Here is a 22,925-nt window from a genome sequence, read left to right as displayed (position 1 = left end):
ATATATTACCTAACTAGTAGTGATAGTTTAATTATCGGATTATTAGTGATGGTTTATTTATATAGTTTAGTTATCTGATTGGTAGTGATGGTTTATTTACTCAACTCATAGCGATGGTTTATTCATCCAACTTGTAGTGATGGTTTATTAATCCAACTAGTAGTGATGGTTTATTACCCAACTAGTAGTGATGGTTTATCCATCCAACTTGTAGCGATGGTTTATTAATCCAACTAGTAGTGATGGTTTATTTATTTAACTAGTAGTGATGGTTTATTCATCCAACTAGTAGTGATGGTTTATTCATTCAACTAGTAGTGATGGTTTATTTATTCAACTAGTAGTGATGGTTTATTCATCCAACTAGTAGTGATGGTATATTGCCCAACTAGTAATGAAGGTTTATCCAACTAGTAGTGAAGGTTTATTTACCCAACTAGTAGTGATGGTTTAGTTAACCAACTAGAAGTGATGGTTTATTATCCAAATAGTAGTGATGGTTTATTAATCCAGCTAGTAGTGATGGTTTATTACCCAACTAGTAGTGATGGTTTATTTATTCAACTAGTAGTGATGGTTTATTCATTCAACTAGTAGTGATGGTATGTTGCCCAACTAGTAGCGATGGTTTAATTTACCCCACTAGTAGTGAAGGTTTATTTACCCAACTAGTAGTTTAGTTATCTGACTAGTAGTGATGGTTTATTTACTCAACTAGTAGCAATGGTTTATTCATCCAACTTGTAGTGATGGTTTATTCATCCAACTAGTAGTGACAGTTTATTTACCCAACTAGTAGCAATGGTTTAGTTATCTGACTAGTAGTGATGGTTTATTTATTTGACTAGTTGTAAATGTTTATTTACCCAATGAGTAGTGATGATTTATTATCCAACAAATAGTGGTTTATTTACCCAACTAGTAGTGATGGTTTATTTACCCAACTAGTAGTGATAGTTTATTTACCCAACTAGTAGTGATGGTTTATTTACCCAACTAGTAGTGATAGTTTATTTACACAACTAGTATTGATAGTTTATTTACCCAACTAGTATTGATGGTTTATTTACCCAACTAGTAGTGATAGTTTATTTACCCAACTAGTAGCAATGGTTTAGTTATCTGACTAGTAGTGATGGTTTATTTATTTGACTAGTTGTAAATGTTTATTTACCCAATGAGTAGTGATGATTTATTATCCAACAAATAGTGGTTTATTTACCCAACTAGTACTGATGGTTTATTTATCCAACTAGTAGTGATGGTTTATTCACCCAACTAGTACTGCTGGTTTATTTACCCAACTAGTAGTGATGGTTTATTTACCCAACTAGTAGTGATGGTTTATTTACCCAACTAGTAGTGATGGTTTATTAATCCAACTAGTAGTGATGGTTTATTACCCAACCAGTAGTGATAGTTTATTTACCCAACTAGTAGTGATGGTTTATTTACCCAACTAGTATTGATGGTTTATTTACCCAACTAGTAGTGATAGTTTATTTACCCAACTAGTAGTGATGGTTTATTTACCCAACTTGTAGTGATGGTTTATTTACCCAAATAGTAGTGGTGGTTTATTTACCCAACTAGTAGTGATGGTTTATTTACCCAACTAGTAGTGCTAGTTTATTTACCCAACTAGTAGTGATGGTTTATTTACCCAACTAGTAGTGATGGTTTATTTACCCAAATAGTAGTGGTGGTTTATTTACCCAACTAGTAGTGATGGTTTATTTACCCAACTAGTAGTGAGAGTCAAGGACTTAGCTGGTGTTAACATGACCTATTATTATATTGGGGGTAGATGGCAAGTGGGCAGCAGTCACACCCCACCAGGGTGACGTGACCGTGGGACTAGAAAGTGTCCAGTAAGAAGCGTGTCCGCAGCATGGAAGTGGTGTAAGCTCCTCTCTGCGTGTCCTCAGCCAAAAGCGATCCAGACTTCAAGGCCTTCCTGGAGGAGAGAAACCCCAGACGCCAGCACTCGTCCACGCTGGAGTCCTACCTGATCAAACCCATCCAGCGGGTCCTCAAGTACCCTCTACTCCTCAGGGAGCTCTTCTCGCTCACACACCCGGACAGCGACGAGCATTACCACCTGGACGGTGAGCCACACCGCTGCTAACCCATGACTAGTACTGATGACGGATGTTTGCCTGCCCCTAGTGGCCATGACGGCCATGAACAAAGTGGCCAGTCACATCAACGACATGCAGAAAGTTCACGAGGAGTACGGAGTCGTCTTTGACCAGCTCATCAACGACCAGACCTCGGACAAGAAGGTAGGTCATGGCTCTTGTTTGCGCCTCAAAGCCAGACGCTACCGGGAATCTAGCGTTACTCAACGCTAGCACTTTGTGATACTTTAATAGCCATAGTCTATTTTCAATATGACATGCAGTTCCATTCCAAGACATTAGATGGCAGCACTGTACATGCTACCTATGTATGTTGTCTAGCTAGGAAGTAGCTTATTTTGCAATGTTGCGCCCTACAAAGTGTTTGTACTGCAAGTACTATACTTAGTACACACCAGCTGTTTGGTCGTAACATTCATCTTAGTTGTATTTTTTTTCATGACCAACTTATCGCCATGTAAAATCGCTAATGTTGTCTAACTCGGAAGTAGCTTTCTCCATGAGGGTAAGTGTGTCATGTTGCGCCCTACAAAGTGTCTACACTGCAAGTATTGTACTGTAGCTGTTTGATCCTAACGTTCATCTTAGTTGTAGTTTTCATTAGCAACTTTGGCGGCGTTGAAATCGCCATGTAAAATCGCTGATGCTAATTGGATAGCATCAAGCTAGCGCATTTTGAGATGCGACGAGTTTGCAACCGGTTGTGGCGTCATGGTATCAAAACAGGTCACCGTTTTTTGATTTTATTTGACTTGAATACCCGGTAGTACCCACATAATCGGGTGTGCGCCGATAAAAGTACCCAATGGTGTACCCAATGGAGTACCCGTCCTTTGTGCTATCATGGTGCTATCGTGGTTCTATCATGGTTCTATCATGGTGCTATCGTGGTTCTGGTTTGTTGTGACCGGCTTCTTCCCGCCAGGTGGCCGACCTCTCCATGGGAGACCTGCTGCTGCACTCCAGTGTGGTGTGGCTCAACCCGCCTGCTGCTCTGGCCAAGAGCAAGAAAGACCCCGACTTGGCTGCTTTTGGTGAGTAGAAACACCTTCTAGTACCCTTTAGCATGCTAACTTTGTCAACCAATACGTACACCTCAGTCCTAACTTGATATGTTACATATGCTAACTATTGGCATGCTATCATGCTACTTCTAGCATGCTAACTTTTTCAACCAATTTGGCCACCTCAGTCCTAACTTGATATGTTACATATGCTAACTATTGGCATGCTATCATGCTACTTCTAACATGCTAACTTTTTCAACCAATTTGGCCACCTCAGTCCTAACTTGGTATGTTACATATGCTAACTGTTGGAATGCTATCATGCTACCTCTGGCATGCTAACTTTTTAAACCAATTTTGCCGCGGAACACCACCGTCTTAACTTAGTGTGCTATCTATCATGCTACCTCCAGCATGCTAACTTTTTTTTTACCAACTTTTTCAACCAATACGTACACCTCAGTCCTAACTTGATATGTTACATATGCTAACTGTTGGCATGCTATCATGCTACTTCTAACATGCTAACTTTTTCAACCAATTTGGCCACCGTACACCTCAGTCCTAACTTGGCATGCTATCATGCTACCTTTAGCATGCTATCTTTTTTTTAACCAATTTTGCCGCCGTACACCTCAGTCCTAACTTGGTACGTTACATATGCTAACTGTTGGAATGCTATCATGCTACCTTTAGCATGCTAACTTTTTTAACCAATTTTGCCGTGGAACACCTCAGTCCTAACTTGGTATGTTACATATGCTAACTGTTGGCATGCTACCGTGCTAACTTTTTAAACCAATTTTTCCGCGTAACACCTCAGTCCTAACTTGGCATGCTATCATGCTACCTTTAACATGCTAACTTTTTAAACCAATTTTGCCGCGGAACACCTTGGTACGTTACATATGCTAACTGTTGGCGTGCTATCATGCTACTTCTAAAATGCTAACTTTTTAAATCAAGTTTACCGCCGTACACCTCAGTCCTAACTTGGTACGTTACACATGTTAACTGTTGGCATGCTATCATGCTACCTTCTACCATGCTAACTTTTTTAACCAATTTTGCCGCGGAACACCTCAGTCTTAACTTAGCGTGCTATCATGCTACCTCTAGCATGCTAACTTTTTTTTTTACCAATTTTGCCGCCGTACACCTCAGTCCTAACTTGGTAGGTTACATATGCTAACTGTTGGAATGCTATCATGCTACCTTCTAGCATGCTAACTTTTTTTTAACCAATTTTACCTAAGTCCTAACTTGGTATGGTCAATATGCTAACTGTTAGCGTGCTAACTGTTAGCATGCTAACGATTATCATGCTAAAAATAAATTTTATTACGTTGCACCTTTTCTGTTTGACTCATTTGACTTGACGAAACATTTCCCAACGTCCCGCATGACCAAATAAAAGCTGGTTTGGTATCGTATCGATACCGTATGGATGTTATGAGCAAGTATCACCTCAGCTTTCTTGCCTTTTCTCCCGCAGTCTTCAAAGCAGCGCTGGTGTTGGTGTACAAAGACTCCTCCAAGCACCGCAAGAGAGTGAGTAGCGTGGGCGCCCTGCTGGCGTGTCCGTGTACTGCACGTCGCTAATTCTCCTCATCCTCTCCGCCTCAGGGTGGATCTCACCGAGCGTCGGTGAGCGACGACAAGGATCCCATCCGCTTCCGCCACATGATCGCCACCGACTCCCTGCAAGTCCGCGCCTTAGCGAGTATGTCGACTGACGACACCCTGCCTTACATGCTAACATTAGCATGCTAACAGTTAGCATGTGTAAAATGTGCACGCTAATGTTAGCATGATAGCAATAAAGCGGTTTAACAGCTAGCATTTGTAATGCACTTAAGTTATAAAAACAAAGTTATAATGCTAGCATGATAGCATGCTAACATTAGCACGGTAACAGTTGATGTATGTCAAGGAATCTCCGAAATGTTTCTCCTCGGAACGTTGCAACAATTAGCAAAGAAGTAAATGGCGGCCCATGTTTGTTTTCTCGTTTGTCGCTACGTTGCAGACTCCGAAGACTCGTCCGTGTGTGAGATCCTGCACACCAGGTCAGAATCCGAGGGAAGACCTGAACGAGCTTTCCAGTTGTGCTGCAGGTGTCTACTTCATTTGTCTTTTTTACATTATTGTTAGCATAGCATACTTAGTGGCGCTTGTTAGCATAGCATACTTAGCGGCGCTTGTTAGCATAGCATACTTAGCGGCGCTTATTTGACCAGTTTAGTGTAATGTAGCATAGCTTAAACTAGCATAGCTTACATTAGTGTTAGTATAGCATACTTAAAGGCGCTTAATTTAACCAGTTTAGTGTAATGTAGCCTAGCTTAATTTAGTTTAATGTAGCGCGGTCAAGTGAAACTTAGCTCAGCTTAGTCTACTGTTTCTTATTTACCAGTTTAGTTAATGTAGCATTGATTAACTTAGCATTGATTAACGTAGCATAGTGTAGCGAGCTTATGTTAACGTAGCTTAGTGTAGCTAGCTTATATAAACGTAGCTCTGTCTAGCTAGTTTAGCTAAATGTAGCTCTGTCTAGCTATCGTAACGTAGCTTAGTGTAGCTATCATATCTTAAAGTAGATTAGCATAACTAGTTTATCGTGAAGTAAGATTAGTGTAGCTATGTTATCTTAACGTAGCTTAGTGTAGCTAGCTTAACTTAATGTAACTTAGTGTAGCTAGCTTAACATAATGTAGCTTAGTGTAGCTAGCTTATATAAGCGTAATTTAGTGTAGCTATCTTATATAAACGTAGCTCAGTGTAGCTAGCTTATATAAACGTAGCTCAGTGTAGCTAGCTTATATAAACGTAGCTCAGTCTAGCTCGCGGCGCTTATTTGACCAGTTTAGTGTAATGTAGCATAGCTTAAACTAGCATAGCTTACATTAGTGTTAGTATAGCATACTTAAAGGCGCTTAATTTAACCAGTTTAGTGTAATGTAGCCTAGCTTAATTTAGTTTAATGTAGCGCGGTCAAGTGAAACTTAGCTCAGCTTAGTCTACTGTTTCTTATTTACCAGTTTAGTTAATGTAGCATTGATTAACGTAGCATAGCTTAACGTAGCATAGTGTAGCGAGCTTATGTTAACGTAGCTTAGTGTAGCTATCTTATATAAACGTAGCTCTGTCTAGCTAGTTTAGCTAAATGTAGCTCTGTCTAGCTATCGTAACGTAGCTTAGTGTAGCTTACGTATCTTAAAGTAGATTAGCATAACTAGTTTATCTTGAAGTAAGATTAGTGTAGCTATGTTATCTTAACGTAGCTTAGTGTAGCTAGCTTAACTTAATGTAGCTTAGTGTAGCTAGCTTAACATAATGTAGCTTAGTGTAGCTAGCTTATATAAGCGTAATTTAGTGTAGCTATCTTATATAAACGTAGCTCAGTGTAGCTAGCTTATATAAACGTAGCTCAGTCTAGCTCGTTTAGCTAAATGTAGCTCTGTCTAGCTATCGTAACGTAGTTTAGTGTAGCTAGCTTATCTTAACGTAGATTAGCGTAAAAAGTTTAACTTGAAGTAGATTAGTGTAGCTAGCATATCTAAACATAGATAAATCTAGCTATCTTAATAACGTAGCTCAGTGTGGCTAGCTTATCCAAACGTAGCTCAGTCTAGCTATCTTAGTAAATGTAACTCTGTCGAGCTATCGTAACATAGCTTAGTGTAGCTAGCTTATCTTAACGTAGCGTAGTGTAGCTATCGTATCTTAAAGTAGATTAGCGTAACTACTTTATCTTGAAGCAGATTAGTGTAGCTATCTTATCTTAACGTAGATTAGTGTAGCTATTTCAGCGTAGATTAGTGTAGCTATTTTATGTTAACGTAGTTTAGTGTAGCTAACCTATCTAAACATAGCTCAGTGTAGCTATCTTATCTAAACGTAGCTCAGTGTAGCTAGCTTATCTTAACGTAGCTTAGTGTAGCTATCTTAACATAGCTTAGTGTAGCTAGCTTATGTTAACGTAGCTTAGTGTAGCTGTCTTAACGTAGCTTAGTGTAGCTAGCTTATGTTAACGTAGCTTAGTGTAGCTATGTTATTTTAAAGTGGATTAGTAGTCTAGCTATGTTTTGGACACTCGGGTGAAGAGAGGGGCGGAGCTTTCTACCGATCACCACCTGGTGGTGAGTTGGCTGCGAAGGTGGGGGAGGATGCCGGACAGACCTGGCAGGCCCAACACACGGTGAGGGTCTGCTGGGAACGTCTGGCAGAGTCTCCTGTCAGAGAGAGTTTCAATTCCCGCCTCCGGAAGAACTTTGAACATGTCTCGAGGGAGGTGCTGGATATTGAGTCCGACTGGACCATGTTCCGCACCTCTATTGTCGAGGCGGCTGATTGGAGCTGTGGCCGCAAGGTGGTTGGTGCCTGTCGTGGCGGTAATCCTAGAACCCGCTGGTGGACACCGGCGGTGAGGGATGCCGTCAAGCTGAAGAAGGAGTCCTATCGGGTTCTTTTGGCTCATGGGACTCCAAAGGCGGAGGACAGGTACCGACAGGCCAAGCGGTGTGCGGCTTCAGCGGTCGCGGAGCCAAAAACTCGGACATGGGAGGAGTTCGGGGAAGCCATGAAAAACGACTTCCGGACGGCTTCGAAGCCATTCTGGACCACCATCCGCCGCCTCAGGGGGGAAGCAGTGCACTGCCAACACCGTGTATGGTGCGGCTGTTGTGGACCGGTGGAGGGAATACTTCGAAGACCTCCTCAATCCCACCAACACGTCTTCCTATGAGGAAGTAGTGCCTGGGGAATCTGTGATAGGCTCTCCTATTTCTGGGGCTGAAGGTGCCGAGGTAGTTAAAAAGCTCCTCGGTGGCAAGGCCCCGGCGGTGGATGAGATCCGCCCGGAGTTCCTTAAGGCTCTGGATGCTGTGGGGCTGTCTTGGTTGACAAGACTCTGCAACATCGCGTGGACATCGGGGGCAGTACCTCTGGAGTGGCAGACCGGGGTGGTGGTTCCTCTCTTTAAGAAGGGGAACCGGAGGGTGTGTTCCAACTAACATGGGATCACACTCGTCAGCCTTCCCGGTAAGGTCTATTCAGGTGTACTGGAGAGGAGGCTACGCCGGATAGTCGAACCTCGGATTGAGGAGGAACAGTGTGGTTTTCGTCCTGGTCGTGGAACGGTAGACCAGCTCTATACTCTCGGCAGGGTCTTTGAGGGTGCATGGGAGTTTGCCCAACCAGTCTACATGTGCTTTGTGGACTTGGAGAAGGAGAAGGCATTCGACCGTGTATCCCGGGAAGTCCTGTGGGGAGTGCTCAGGGAGTATGGGGTATCGGACTGTCTGATTGTGGCGGTTCGCTCCCTGTATGATCAGTGTCAGAGCTTGGTCCGCATTGCCGGCAGTAAGTCTGACCAGTTTCCAGTGAGGGTTGGACTCCGCCAAGGCTGCCCTTTGTCACCCATTCTGTTCATAACCTTTATGGACAGAATTCCTAGGCACAGTCAAGGCGTTGAGGGGATCTGGTTTGGTGGCTGCAGGATTAGGTCTCTGCTTTTTGCAAATGATGTGGTCCTGATGGCTTCAACCGGCCAGGATCTTCAGCTCTCACTGGATCGGTTCGCAGCCGAGTGTGAAGCGACTGGGATGGGAATCAGCACCTCCAAGTCCGAGTCCATGGTTCTCGCCCGGGAAAGGGTGGAGTGCCATCTCCGGGTTGGGGAGGAGATCTTGCCCCAAGTGGAGGAGTTCAAGTACCTCGGAGTCTTGTTCACAAGTGAGGGAAGAGTGGATGGTGAGATGGACAGATGGATCGGTGCGGCGTCTTCAGTAATGCGGACGCTGTATTGATCCGTTGTGGTGAAGAAGGAGCTGAGCCGGAAGGCAAAGCTCTCAATTTACCGGTCGATCTACGTTCCCATCCTCACCTATGGTCATGAGCTTTGGGTTATGACCGAAAGAACAATATCACGGGTACAAGCGGCCCAAATGAGTTTCCTCCGCCGGGTGGAGGGTCTCTCCCTTAGAGATAGGGTGAGAAGCTCTGCCATCCGGGAGGAGCTCAAAGTAAAGCCGCTGCTCCTCCACATGGAGAGGAGCCAGATGAGGTGGTTCGAGCATCTGGTCAGGATGCCACCCGGGAGGTGTTTAGGGCACGTCCGACCGGTAGGAGGCCACGGGGAAGACCCAGGACACGTTGGGAAGACTATGTCTCCCGGCTGGCCTGGGAACGCCTCGGGTTCCCCTGGGAGGAGCTGGCTGGGGAGAGGGAAGTCATAACATAATTTAGCATCTCGTGTCTTCCCGCCAGTTCCCCAGAGAGCAAGAAGGAGCTGCTGAAGGCGGTCCACTGCGTCCTGAGGGAGAAACAACGCCGGCAGCTCCTGAAGAGCCAGTCTCTGCCTCTCAGCCAGCAGTACGTCCCCTTTGGGGGCAAGAGGCTCTGCGCCCTGAAGGGGTCTCGGCCCGCCATTAACAGAGCAGGTGACCACACACATGCTAACATGACATTTGAACATCATGCTAGGTTAGCAACATTACATAGCTACATGCTAACATAACATTTTAGCATCATGCTAGGTTAGCAACAATAACATGGCTACATGCTAAGATTGCATTTTAGCATCATGCTAGGTTAGCAACATTAGCATAGCTACATGCTTACATTACATTTTAGCATCATGCTAGGTTAGCAACATAAGCATAGCTACATGCTAACATTGCATTTTAGCATCATGCTAGGTTAGCAACATTAGCATAGCTACATGCTAACATTGCATTTTAACGTCATGCTAGGTTAGCAACATTAGCATAGCTACATGCTTACATTACATTTAAGCATCATGCTAGTTTAGCAACATGCTAATATTACATTTTAGCATCATGCTAGGTTAGCAACATTAGCATAGCTACATGCTTACATTACATTTTAGCATCATGCTAGGTTAGCAACATTAGCAAAACTACATGCGAACATTACATTTTAGCATCATGCTAGGTTAGCAACATTAGCATAGCTACATGCTTACATTACATTTTAGCATCATGTTAGGTTAGCAACATTAGCACAGCTACATGCTTACATTGCATTTTAGCATCATGCTAGGTTAGCAAAATTAGCATAACTACATGCTTACATTACATTTTAGCATCATGCTAGGTTAGCAACAATAACATGGCTACATGCTAACATTGCATTTTAGCATCATGCTAGGTTAGCAACATTAGCATAGGTACATGCTAACATTGCATTTTAGCATCATGCTAGGTTAGCAACATTAGCATAGCTACATGCTAACATTGCATTTTAGCATCATGCTAGGTTAGCAACAATAACATGGCTACATGCTAACATTGCATTTTAGCATCATGCTAGGTTAGCAACATTAGCATAGCTACATGCTAACATTGCATTTTAGCATCATGCTAGGTTAGCAACATTAGCATAGCTACATGCTAACATTGCATTTTAGCATCATGCTAGGTTAGCAACAATAACATGGCTACATGCTAACATTGCATTTTAGCATCATGCTAGGTTAGCAACATTAGCATAGCTACATGCTTACATTACATTTTAGCATCATGCTAGGTTAGCAACATGCTAATATTACATTTTAGCATCATGCTAGGTTAGCAACATTAGCAAAACTACATGCTAACATTACATTTTAGCATCATGCTAGGTTAGCAACAATAACATGGCTACATGCTAACATTGCATTTTAGCATCATGCTAGGTTAGCAACATTAGCATAGCTACATGCTAACATTGCATTTTAGCATCATGCTAGGTTAGCACACTCACTGCAGAAAGGAGACAGAGATCTATTTGAAGACGTGCAGCGAAGCCTGCCAGAACCTTCCATTGACGCAGGTGTGGCTTCCCCGCAGCGTCCGCTCCTTCGCGCACGTTGCCCCGCAGGAAGTTGGTCCGCAAGCGCCTCACCATCGACACGGACCTGGCCTTCCACGGCAACAACAACGCCGCCGCCGACTGTGACTCCGCCCACCAGACTTCCCAGCATGCACCTGCGCACGCCAACGACACGGACCGCTGGGTGGAGGAGCAGTTTGACCACCAGCAGCACGGCGCCATCACGGTGAAGGAGACGGACATCCTCAGTGACGACGACGACTACTGCAAGTCCGTCAGGGCGGCGGCGCTCCGACCTCAGGACCTGCACCTGCGTCTGGACGCCATGGAGATAGACGGCGGGGAGGGGCGGAGCCGGGACCCCAACGGACAAGGGCAGACGGGAGGCGGGGTCACGCAGGACGACGCCCCCGAGCGACTGGCTCGCTGCGCCACGCCCACCCTGAAGGTGGCGCCACTCAAAGCTTGTGCGGCCGAGGGCGTCGCCAACCAGGACCAGCACGCCGTGGTGTGGGTGCGCAGGGACGACATCTTCTGACGTGTGTGTCTCTCTGTGTGTGTGTGTGTGTGTGTGTGTGTGTGTGTCTGTGTGTGTGTGTGTGTGTGTGTGTGTGTGTGTGTCGCGTACAGCACACACTGGCCAGTTGATTAGGTACACCTGCGAGGCTCCACTCTGTCCCTCCGTGAGGACCACGGTGATGCGTTCAAGTTCACCCCGTTCATTCGGACTCGTGCGACATGGCGCGCGGGGGTCAAAGGTCTGAGGTCAAAGTTCATCGTCGGGATCGCTTCGACCTTTTTTTGTTTGTTGGGAGTCGCGGCGCCGTAAAGAAGTGATGTCATGGCCAAAATATTAGGAACGTCACGTCTGTTTTTTTTGTCAATCATTCCCGACTAAATGCCTTTTTTCAAATCATTTTCAAGAATATCATACCCGACAAATGTCTTTTTTCAAATCATTGTCATTTTAAAGAATATCATACCCGACTAAATGTCTTTTTTTCAAATCAAATGTCATTTTCAAGAATCATACCCGACTAAATGTCTTTTTTCAAATCAAATGTCATTTTCAAGAATCATACCCGACTAAATGTCTTTTTTCAAATCAAATGTCATTTTCAAGAATCATACCCGACTAAATGTCTTTTTTCAAATCATTGTCATTTTAAAGAATATCATACCCGACTAAATGTCTTTTTTCAAATCAAATGTCATTTTCAAGAATCATACCCGACTAAATGTCTTTTTTCAAATCAAATGTCATTTTCAAGAATCATACCCGACTAAATGTCTTTTTTTTTAATTACACTCAACAAAATGTCTTTTATATACTATACCCGACCAAATGTTATTTTAAAGAATCATACCTGACTGAAATTTTTATTTTATTTTTTTTATTATTTTTTTTTTTTTATTATTATACTGGACCAAATGTCTTTTTTTTTTTTTTTTTAAACTACTCGACCAAATGTTATTTTGAAAAATCATACTGGACTAAATGTCTTGGAAAAAATCATTCCCAACTAAATGTATTTTTAAAAAATTACACTCAACGAAATTTCAATACATCATACCCGACCAAATGTTATTTTAAAGAATCATACCCAAGTAAATGTCTTTTTAAAAAAAAAAGTATTATACTAGACTAAATGTCTTTTTTTGTTTTTAACTGCTCGACCAAATGTTATTTTGAAAAATCATACCCGACTAAATGTCTTTTTTTTTTTTTTTTTTTTTTTTTTTATTACACTGGACTAAATTTTTTTTTTTTTAAACTACTCAACCAAATGTTATTTTGAAAAATCATACTCGACTAAATGTCTTGGAAAAAATCATACCCAACTAAATGTATTTTTTAAAAATGACACTCAACAAAATGTATTCTATATACCATACCCGACCAAATGTTATTTTAAAGAATCATGCCCAAGTAAATGTCTTTTTTTAAAAATGTTTATTATACTAGACTAAATGTCTTTTTTTGTTTTTAACTGCTCGATCAAATGTTATTTTGAAAAATCATACCCGACTAAATGTCTTTTTTTAAAAAAAATTATTATACTGGACTAAATGTCTTTTTTTTTAAACTACTCCACCAAATGTTATTTTGAAAAATCATACCCGACTAAATGTATTTTTTCAAATCAAATGTCATTTTCAAGAATCATGCCCGACTAAATGTCTTTTTTTTAAATTACACTCAACAAAATGTCTTTTATATATCATACCCGACCAAATGTTATTTTAAAGAATCATACCTGACTAAAAAATGTTTTACATTTTTTTTAATATACTGGACTAAATGTCTTTTTTTTTTTTTTTTTAATTACTCGACCAAATGTTATTTTGAAGAATCATACCCGACTAAATGTCTTGGAAAAAATAATACACAACTAAATGTATTTTTTTTAAATTACACTCAACGAAATGTCTTTTATATAACATACCCGACCAAATGTTATTTTAAAGAATCATACTCAACTAAATGTCTTTTTTTTTTTTTTAATTATACTTTTAACTACTCGACCAAATGTTATTTTAAGGAATCATACCCGACTAAATGTCTTTTTTAAAATTTATTTTTTTATTATACTGGACTAAATGTCTTCTTTTTTTTTAAACTACCGACCAAATGTTATTTTGAAAAATCATACCCGACTAAATGTTTTGGGGAAAAAATCATACCCAACTAAATATTTTATTTTTAAAATCTTACTCCACCGTCACTTTACTCTGACTAAATGTATTTATTTATATTTCATACCCGACTAAATGTAATTTAAAAAAAAATGTATACTCAATTAAATTACATTTGGGAAAAATCATACCCAACTAAATGTTATTATAAAAAAATGTGTACTCAACTAAATTCCATTTGGAAAAAAATCATACCCAACTAAATCTTTTTAAAATCATACTTAACTGACATTTAAAACAAATCTGACTGAATGTATTTTCTAAATCATACCATTTAAAAAATAAAATATACTCAACTAAATTCCATTTGAAAAAAAATCATACCCAACTAAATCTTTTAAAATCGTACTCAACTGTCATTTAAAAAAATCTGACCAAATGTCTTTTTGTTAGCTCATACCCGACTAAAATGCCATTAAAAATATATATATATTTGACTAAAGGTATTTGTATCTTGCCTGACTAAATACCATTTGAAAAAAATCATACCCAACTAAATATTTTTAAAATCGTACTCAACTGTCATTATAAAAAAATTGACCAAATGTCTTTTTCTTAGATCATACCTGACTAAAATGCCATTTAAAAAAAATACTCGACTAAAGGTATTTGTATCTTACCTGACTAAATGCCAATAGAAAAAAATCATACCCAACCAAATATGTTCTTTTAAAAACGACATTTAAAAAAATCTGACCAAATGTCTTTCTTTGATCATAATGCTATTTAAAAAAAAAAATAATTAGACTAAATGCCATTTGAAAAAAATCATACCCAACTAAATATTTTCTTCTGAAAATTGTACTTAACTGACATTTAAAAAAAATCTGACTGAATTTATTTTCTAAATCACACTATTAAAAAAAAAATTAAAAAAAATTCCGATCTAATGCCATTATGAAAAAAGTCATACCCAACTAAATCTTCTTCAAATCTTACTCGACTGTCAATTTAAAAAAAAAATGTTTATGTATCATGTCATTTTAAAAATGTATACTCAACTAAATTCCATTTGAAAAAAATCATACCCAACTAAATATTTAAAATTCGTACTAAACTGTCATTTAAAAAAAAATCTGACCAAACATTTTTCTTTTTTCTTTTTTATATCATGCCCGACTCATGCCATTTGCAAATCAAAATAATTCCCAACTAAATATTTTCTTTTTAAAATCGTACTCGACGGACATTTAAAAAAATCTGACTATTTAAAAATTTTTTTTTTTTTTTAACTAAATGTGTATTTTGTTTTTTAAATCATACCCGACGGAATGTCATTAAAAAAAACTACACGTCCTTTTTAAAATCAGTCATTTTAAAAACTCTAAATGTCTTGTTTGGACTAAATATCAGATGACTAAATGACTTATTTATAAATCAGTCTTTTTGTGTCATACCCGACTGTTGCCAGTGTTAGCTGATTAAAAAGGTGTAGAATCCAGCAAAACATGAAATGTTGTCCACAAAAAGACTTTTTATGTCCCTGAAGTCTAAACTTCTCCACTGACTATTTTTGTGACTTTCAGCTTTTTTTTCATCCTTTTAAAAGAAGCGACTTTTTTGATGTTTATGCCACTTTTAACCCATTTGTCATGCCAACGAATGTTCCTTCGTTAATTATAATAATTAATAAGCTCATCTTCCTTGAAAAAAAAACCCCAATACGAACTTACCTGAAAGACTTCCTGCTCGTGACGTCATCTCCAAAGGACCAACCTCTACCCGTGTCGTCATCTCAAGTCATCTTCATTGCAGTTCCCGCGCTCATCCACCAGAGGGTGCTGTTTCACTGTCACAACCTGCACTTACGAACAAAGACTGTCATGGAGGACAAGAAAGTGGTTTTTAAAGACTTTTTAGACTGTGAGGCACAATCACTTGTCCCCCCCTCAAGCCCCTCCCTCTTTGTACTTCTTTGACGACCGTGTTGGTACACGCTACGTGGATTATCATTTGTATGGCAAATAATAAACTTTCTACATTTGACTCAAAATGCTCATTATTGAAGTGTTTGCAATTATTTATGCAAAATATTGACTCATATGACGTCACACAACACTTGCGTGTGACGTCACGTGTAATCAACACCATTATGGTCTAAAACAGCACATTTGTCAATACAAACAAGTATCAAATAATTATAGTTGCATATTATTATTATTGACACATACAAAGTCTCCGCCCAGTAACAAACGTGTCCGCATCGTTCAACTTACTGCATTGTGAGCTTTTTTTTAACATAACACAGTCTAAAACAGCACATTTGTCAATACAAACAAGTATCAAGTAATTATAGTTGCATGTTACTGACACATACAAAGTCTCTGTCCAGTAACAAACGTGTCCGCATCGTTCAACTTACTGCATCGTGAGCTGTTTTTTTAATTAAAAAAACAATTAAAAAAAGTATCTAATGTCCTCCAATTAGGACACAAACTTTGTCTTCTAGTTTAGTCAAGTCTGCAGCTACACAACAGCTAAGCACAAGATAGACATGTAATAAATAAACAACATAATGGTCTAAAACAGTACATTTGTCAATACAAACAAGTGTCAAATAATTATAGTTGCATATTACTTACACATACAAAGTCTCCATCCAGTAACAAACGTGTCCGCATCGTTCAACTTACTGCATTGTGAGCTTTTTTTTAATATAACACAGTCTAAAACAGCACATTTGTCAATACAAACAAGTATCAAATAGTTAATTGCATATTACACATACAAAGTCTCCATCCAGTAACAAACGTGTCCGCATGGTTCAACTTACTTACTGCATTGTGAGCTGTTTTCTTCAATAATAATTTTTTAAAAAGTATCTAAATGTCCTCCAATTAGCACACAAACTTTGTCTCCTAGTTTAGTCAAGTCCGCAGCTACACAACAGCTAAGCACACAAGCTAGACGTGTAATAATTAAACAACATAACGGTCTAAAATAGCACATTTGTCAATACAAACAAGTATCAAATAATTATAGTTGCATATTACTGACACATACAAAGTCTCCATCCAGTAACAAACGTGTATATATATATATATATATATATATATATATATATATATATATATATATATATATATATATATATATATATATATATATATATATATATATATATATCCTGAGCCCAATTATTGTGACCATTTGGTGTCACCAAAAAACAATGACCACTCCACTTCATCTTAAAGACAGCATAAGTCCATTGCAGACAGTTAATAATTAGTTTAGTGTTTTTTATTTTTATTTCTACCATTGTTCTCTGACTCATTTCACTGGTCAAACCTTTTCCAACATTCCACACTACTACAAAATAAAAGTATGAGTCCTGCTGATATCAATATCGGTATCGGCGACTCCAATAATGATACGAAATTCCTCCTACGTGTAATTATATTTGACGGAACCCCTAAAGGGACATGGGGGAATTTTTATTTTTTATATATACATATTTTTTATTTATTTATTTTTTTAGACATACGAGAAACTTTTTATAAAGTTATAAAAATAAAAATAAAAATTATAATTTTTTTTTTTTTTTTTAGACATATATCTCGTGAGCACGAGATATATGTCTAAAAAAAAAAAAAAAAAAAAAACAAATTATAATTTTTATTTTTATTTTTATAACTTTATAAAAAGTTTCTCGTGCGCATGAAATACATGTCTAAAAAAATAAATGACATAAAAAAAATTATAAAAAATGTTTTCCCCCCCATGTCCCTTTAGGGGCTCCGTAATATTTCATACATTAGGTAATTAGAAATATTATTAAACCCATATAATTATAAAATGTTACATATTTATTAATTGTCAGTTAATAAATTATATAATATGAATTAGAATAAAATAAATAGTTCAATTATATGAATTAGAATAAAATAAATTGGTTAATTATATAATATATATATATATATATGTTTTACAATAGATCATTTAGATTGTGCCTGTAGTCCCATTTCAAAATGGAAAAATAAATTATAGCAAAAATTTAAAGAATGAATAATCCAATAAAACACAGTGCGTCGTATTGTATAGAACAAAATACCATTATGAGTGATGCGTTCAGGGTCCAATCGGGATCTTTTCTCTCCCAGATAAGAAAGTTACTGATTATTGTATCGCAAAAAGTGTCTTCGCCTTTGGAGAAGGACGCAGAAATTGTCCTTTAAAAAAAAAAAAATTGTCGTTTTTTTTTTTTTACCAAAATGTCCCCCAAAAAACATACTTAAGTCACATGACGTCACATATTTATGTCCTATGTGTGTGTGTGTGTGTGTGTGTTTGTGTGAAAAATTGTCGGTTTTTTTTACCAAAATGTCCCCCAAAAAACAGACTTAAGTCACATGACGTCACATATTTATGTCCTATGTGTGTGTGTGTGTGTGTGTGTGTGTGTGTGTGTGTGTGTGTGTGTGTGTGTGTGTGTGTGTGTGTGTGTGTGTGTGTGTGTGTGTGTGTGTGTGTGTGTGTGCGGGACAGTTTTACAAGGCTCCTCCTCCCGGAAGTTAATCTGGCATCTGCTCCGCAACCTGAAGATTATTTCTGCTCTCATCAGGACCGCTTCTGCATCCAGCTGCAGGAGCATCCCTGCCAGCCCATCTGCTTGCTTCGTCGCCGCCGGCCAAAGGAGGACAGGATGAGACCCTTTCAGTATAAAGGTGGACATGGTTGCTAGTGGTTGGAGTGTCCGCCCTGAGACCGGCAGGTTGCGAGTTCAAACCCCCGGCCGAGAGCCATTACCTCCCTGCTTGGCACTCAGCATCAAGGCTTGGAATTGGGGGTTGAATCGCCAAAAAAATGATTCCCGGGCACGGCCACCGCTGCTGCTCACTGCTCCCCTCACCTCCCAGGGGGTGTTTAAGAGTGGTGAACAAATACAGAGAATAATTTCGCCACACTTAGTGTGTGTGTGACAATCATTGCCACTTTAACTTTTTAACTTTTCACGTCTTTGTGGAAATAAAACACTTTCTCCCCAACATTAGGTACATCTAACGTGAGAAAATAAACACATAAATAACTTAAATTGGACAAAAAGTCATTTCAGTACACGTGTCTTTTAATATCGCCCTCATTTCCACTCGAATAGAGTCCGTTTAAGTGGTTTTCCGGGTCGTCTTTTACTTTGAAGGCTGCAAGCGGAAGTGGATTCACCGCATTGATTGCGACTCCCCAGCGGGGAAGAAGATTGTTGTCGGTTCGGAGCCACTTGGAGGATTCTCCAGACTTGTCAAAGATTACGCCGGCTGCGGGAGTTGGGGTCACGTGACCGCCGACATTTCCGAGCCTTGGCGGAGGTCGCGAGAGTGTCCTGTCGTCAAGTTGACGTGAAAGGAGACGCAGGTGCGTGGAGGTTCCTGTGGACTGTCATGCTGACTAAAACTGGACCGACATGGACTCCGGAGCCTTCCTGGTTCTCCTGCTGGTTCTGCTCGTCCACGCGTGGATCTGCTCAGCTCAAGTTCTTCGGATCGGTGAGAGGAACTTCTTGGAATTGTTGATAATTATCTTTCGAAGGAGTTATTATTATTATTATTGTTGCTAATTATCTTTCAAATGAATTATTACGTTAGTTTGCTTTGTTTAATGTCTCTTTTTTTTTCCAATACAATCGGCCATTTTCTCACTTTTTTGTATTTTTTATCACAGTAAAATAGATTATTATTATTATTATTATTATTACTATGTGATTTATGTCATAATTGTCTCACTTCTAGGATAAAAAAAATGACTTACAGTCGTCACAAAATGTAAAAATATTTTTTGTACTGATTTGTATGATTTAATTATAGTTTTATCATGACTATTTTAATTATTTACCTTTTTTTTTACAATTGATAATAAGTAATTGTATCAGGTTTTTTTTGCTTGTGTAATTATTGACATATTTTTTAATTGTTATAATTAAGAGGGACAAGCGGTAGGAAATGGATGGATGTGATTTATGTCATAATTGTCTCACTTCTAGGATTAAAAAAAAGACTTAAAGTTGTCACAAAATGTACAAATATTTTTTGTGCTGATTTGTATGATTTCATTATAGTTTTATCATGACTAGTTTAATTATTTCCTTTTTTTTTTTTACAATTGATAATAATTAATTGTATCATTTTTTTTGCTCGTGTAATTATTGACATATTTTTTAATTGTTATAATTAAGAGGGACAAGCGGTAGGAAATGGATGGATGGATGGATGTGATTTATGTCATAAGTGTCTCACTTCTAGGATAAAAAAATTACTTAGTCGTCACAAAATGTAAAAATATTTTATATATATATACTACTGATTTGTATGATTTTATTATAGTTTTATCATGACTAGTTTATATATTTCCTTTTTTTACAATTGATAATAAGTAATTGTATCAGTTTTTTTTGCTTGTGTAATTATTGACATATTATTTTAATTGTTATAATTCAGAGGGACAAGCGGTAGAAAATGGATGGATGGATGGATGGATGGATGTGATTTATGTCATAATTGTCTCAATTCTAGGATTAAAAAAAAGACTTAAAGTTGTCACAAAATGTAAAAATATTTTTTGTACTGATATGTATGATTTAATTATAGTTTTATCATGACTAGTTTAATTATTTCCTTTTTTTTTTACAATTGATAATAAGTAATTGTATCTTTTTTTTTTGCTTGTGTAATTATTGACATATTTTTTAATTGTTGTTATAATTAAGAGGGACAAGCGGTAGGAAATGGATGGATGGATGGATGTGATTTATGTCATAATTGTCTCACTTCTAGGATAAAAAAAAGACTTACAGTTGTCACAAAATGTAAAAATATTTTTTGTACTGATTTGTATGATTTAATTATAGTTTTATCATGACTATTTTAATTATTTACCTTTTTTTTTTTTTTTTTACAATTGATAATAATTGATTGTATAATTTTTTTTTGCTTGTGTAATTATTGACATATTTTTTAATTGTTGTTATAATTAAGAGGGACAAGCGGTAGGAAATGGATGGATGTGATTTATGTCATAATTGTCTCACTTCTAGGATACAAAAAATGACTTACAGTCGTCACAAAATGTAAAAATATTTTTTGTACTGATTTGTATGATTTAATTATAGTTTTATCATGATTATTTTAATTATTTACCTTTTTTAATTTTTTTTTACAATTGATAATAATTAATTGTATCATTTTTTTTGCTTGTGTAATTATTGACATATTTTTTAATTGTTGTTATAATTAAGAGGGACAAGCGGTAGGAAATGGATGGATGGATGGATGGATGTGATTTATGTCATAATTGTCTCACTTCTAGGATAAAAAAAAAGACTTACAGTCGTCACAAAATGTAAAAATATTTTTTGTACTGATTGATATGATTTAATTATAGTTTTATCATGACTAGTTTAATTATTTACTTTTTTTTTACAATTGATAATAAGTAATTGTATCAGTTTTTTTTGCTTGTGTAATTATTGACATATTTTTTAATTGTTGTTATAATTAAGAGGGACAAGCGGTAGGAAATGGATGGATGTGATTTATGTCATAATTGTCTCACTTCTAGGATAAAAAAAATGACTTAAAGTTGTCACAAAATGTAAAAATATTTTTGTACTGATTTGTATGATTTTATTATAGTTTTATCATGACTAGTTTAATTATTTACCTTTTTTTTTTTTTTTTTACAATTGATAATAAGTAATTGTATCAGTTTTTTTTTGCTTGTGTAATTAATGACATATTTTTTAATTGTTATAATTAAGAGGGACAAGCGGTAGGAAATGGATGGATGTGATTTATGTCATAATTGTCTCACTTCTAGGATAAAAAAAAGACTTAAAGTTGTCACAAAATGTAAAAATATTTTTTGTACTGATTTGTATGATTTTACTATAGTTTTATCATGACTAGTTTAATTATTTCCTTTTTTTTTATTTTTACAATTGATAATAAGTAATTGTATCAGGTTTTTTTTGCTTGTGTAATTATTGACATTTTTTTTAATTGTTATAATTAAGAGGGACAAGCGGTAGGAAATGGATGGATGTGATTTATGTCATAATTGTCTCACTTCTAGGATAAAAAAATGACTTACAGTCGTTACAAAATGTAAAAATATTTTTTGTACTGATTTGTATGATTTAATTATAGTTTTATAATGACTAGTTTAATTATTTACCTTTTTTAATTTTTTTTTACAATTGATAATAATTAATTGTATCATTTTTTTTGCTTGTGTAATTATTGACATATTTTTTAATTGTTGTTATAATTCAGAGGGACAAGCGGTAGGAAATGGATGGATGTGATTTATGTCATAATTGTCTCCCTGCTAGGATAAAAAAAAAAGACTTAAAGTTGTCACAAAATGTAAAAATATTTTTTGGACTGATTTGTATGATTTCATTATAGTTTTATCATGACTAGTTTAATTATTTCCTTTTTTTTTTTTTTTACAATTGATAATAAGTAATTGTATCATTTTTTTTGCTTGTGTAATTATTGACATATTTTTTAATTGTTGTTATAATTAAGAGGGACAAGCGGTAGGAAATGGATGGATGTGATTTATGTCATAATTGTCTCACTTCTAGGATAAAAAAAAGACTTAAAGTTGTCACAAAATGTAAAAATATTTTTTGTACTGATATGTATGATTTCATTATAGTTTTATCATGACTAGTTTAATTATTTACCTTTTTTAATTTTTTTTTACAATTGATAATAATTAATTGTATCATTTTTTTGCTTGTGTAATTATTGACACATTTTTAAAAATTGTTGTTATAATTAAGAGGGACAAGCGGTAGGAAATGGATGGATGTGATTTATGTCATAATTGTCTCACTTCTAGGATAAAAAAAAGACTTAAAGTTGTCACAAAATGTAAAAATATTTTTTGGACTGATTTGTATGATTTCATTATAGTTTTATCATGACTAGTTTAATTATTTCCTTTTTTTTTTTTTACAATTGATAATAAGTAATTGTATCATTTTTTTTGCTTGTGTAATTATTGACATATTTTTTAATTGTTGTTATAATTAAGAGGGACAAGCGGTAGGAAATGGATGGATGTGATTTATGTCATAATTGTCTCACTTCTAGGATAAAAAAAAGACTTAAAGTTGTCACAAAATGTAAAAATATTTTTTGTACTGATATGTATGATTTCATTATAGTTTTATCATGACTAGTTTAATTATTTACCTTTTTTAATTTTTTTTTACAATTGATAATAATTAATTGTATCATTTTTT

At 36.8% G+C, this 22,925-nt stretch overlaps 2 protein-coding genes across 3 annotated transcripts in view; both read left to right on the top strand.

Annotated features, from left to right (window-relative positions):
* LOC133650024 (rho guanine nucleotide exchange factor TIAM1-like) overlaps positions 1 to 12,707 on the top strand; it is a 49,151-nt gene extending 36,444 nt beyond the window's left edge. For both annotated transcript variants that reach the window (XM_062046771.1, XM_062046772.1), the window contains exons 6-13: positions 1,929 to 2,108; positions 2,170 to 2,285; positions 3,067 to 3,175; positions 4,644 to 4,699; positions 4,775 to 4,871; positions 5,178 to 5,265; positions 9,419 to 9,591; positions 11,002 to 12,707. In XM_062046771.1, coding sequence (XP_061902755.1) covers positions 1,929 to 2,108; positions 2,170 to 2,285; positions 3,067 to 3,175; positions 4,644 to 4,699; positions 4,775 to 4,871; positions 5,178 to 5,265; positions 9,419 to 9,591; positions 11,002 to 11,522 — 1,340 coding nt within the window. In that variant the 3' untranslated portion in view covers positions 11,523 to 12,707. The remainder of the gene's footprint in view (positions 1 to 1,928; positions 2,109 to 2,169; positions 2,286 to 3,066; positions 3,176 to 4,643; positions 4,700 to 4,774; positions 4,872 to 5,177; positions 5,266 to 9,418; positions 9,592 to 11,001) is intronic.
* Positions 12,708 to 18,879: 6,172 nt separating this feature from the next.
* LOC133650022 (glutamate receptor ionotropic, kainate 1-like) overlaps positions 18,880 to 22,925 on the top strand; it is a 105,085-nt gene continuing 101,039 nt past the window's right edge. The window contains exon 1 of the mRNA XM_062046768.1: positions 18,880 to 19,161. Within this exon, the coding sequence (XP_061902752.1) occupies positions 19,080 to 19,161 (82 nt within the window). The 5' untranslated portion in view covers positions 18,880 to 19,079. The remainder of the gene's footprint in view (positions 19,162 to 22,925) is intronic.

The sequence above is a fragment of the Entelurus aequoreus genome, linkage group LG05 (genome assembly GCF_033978785.1).
Source record: "Entelurus aequoreus isolate RoL-2023_Sb linkage group LG05, RoL_Eaeq_v1.1, whole genome shotgun sequence".
NCBI classification, from domain to species: domain Eukaryota; kingdom Metazoa; phylum Chordata; class Actinopteri; order Syngnathiformes; family Syngnathidae; genus Entelurus; species Entelurus aequoreus.
The sequence above is the reverse complement of the archived record's forward strand: the minus strand, read 5'-3'. Positions and strand labels throughout refer to the sequence as shown.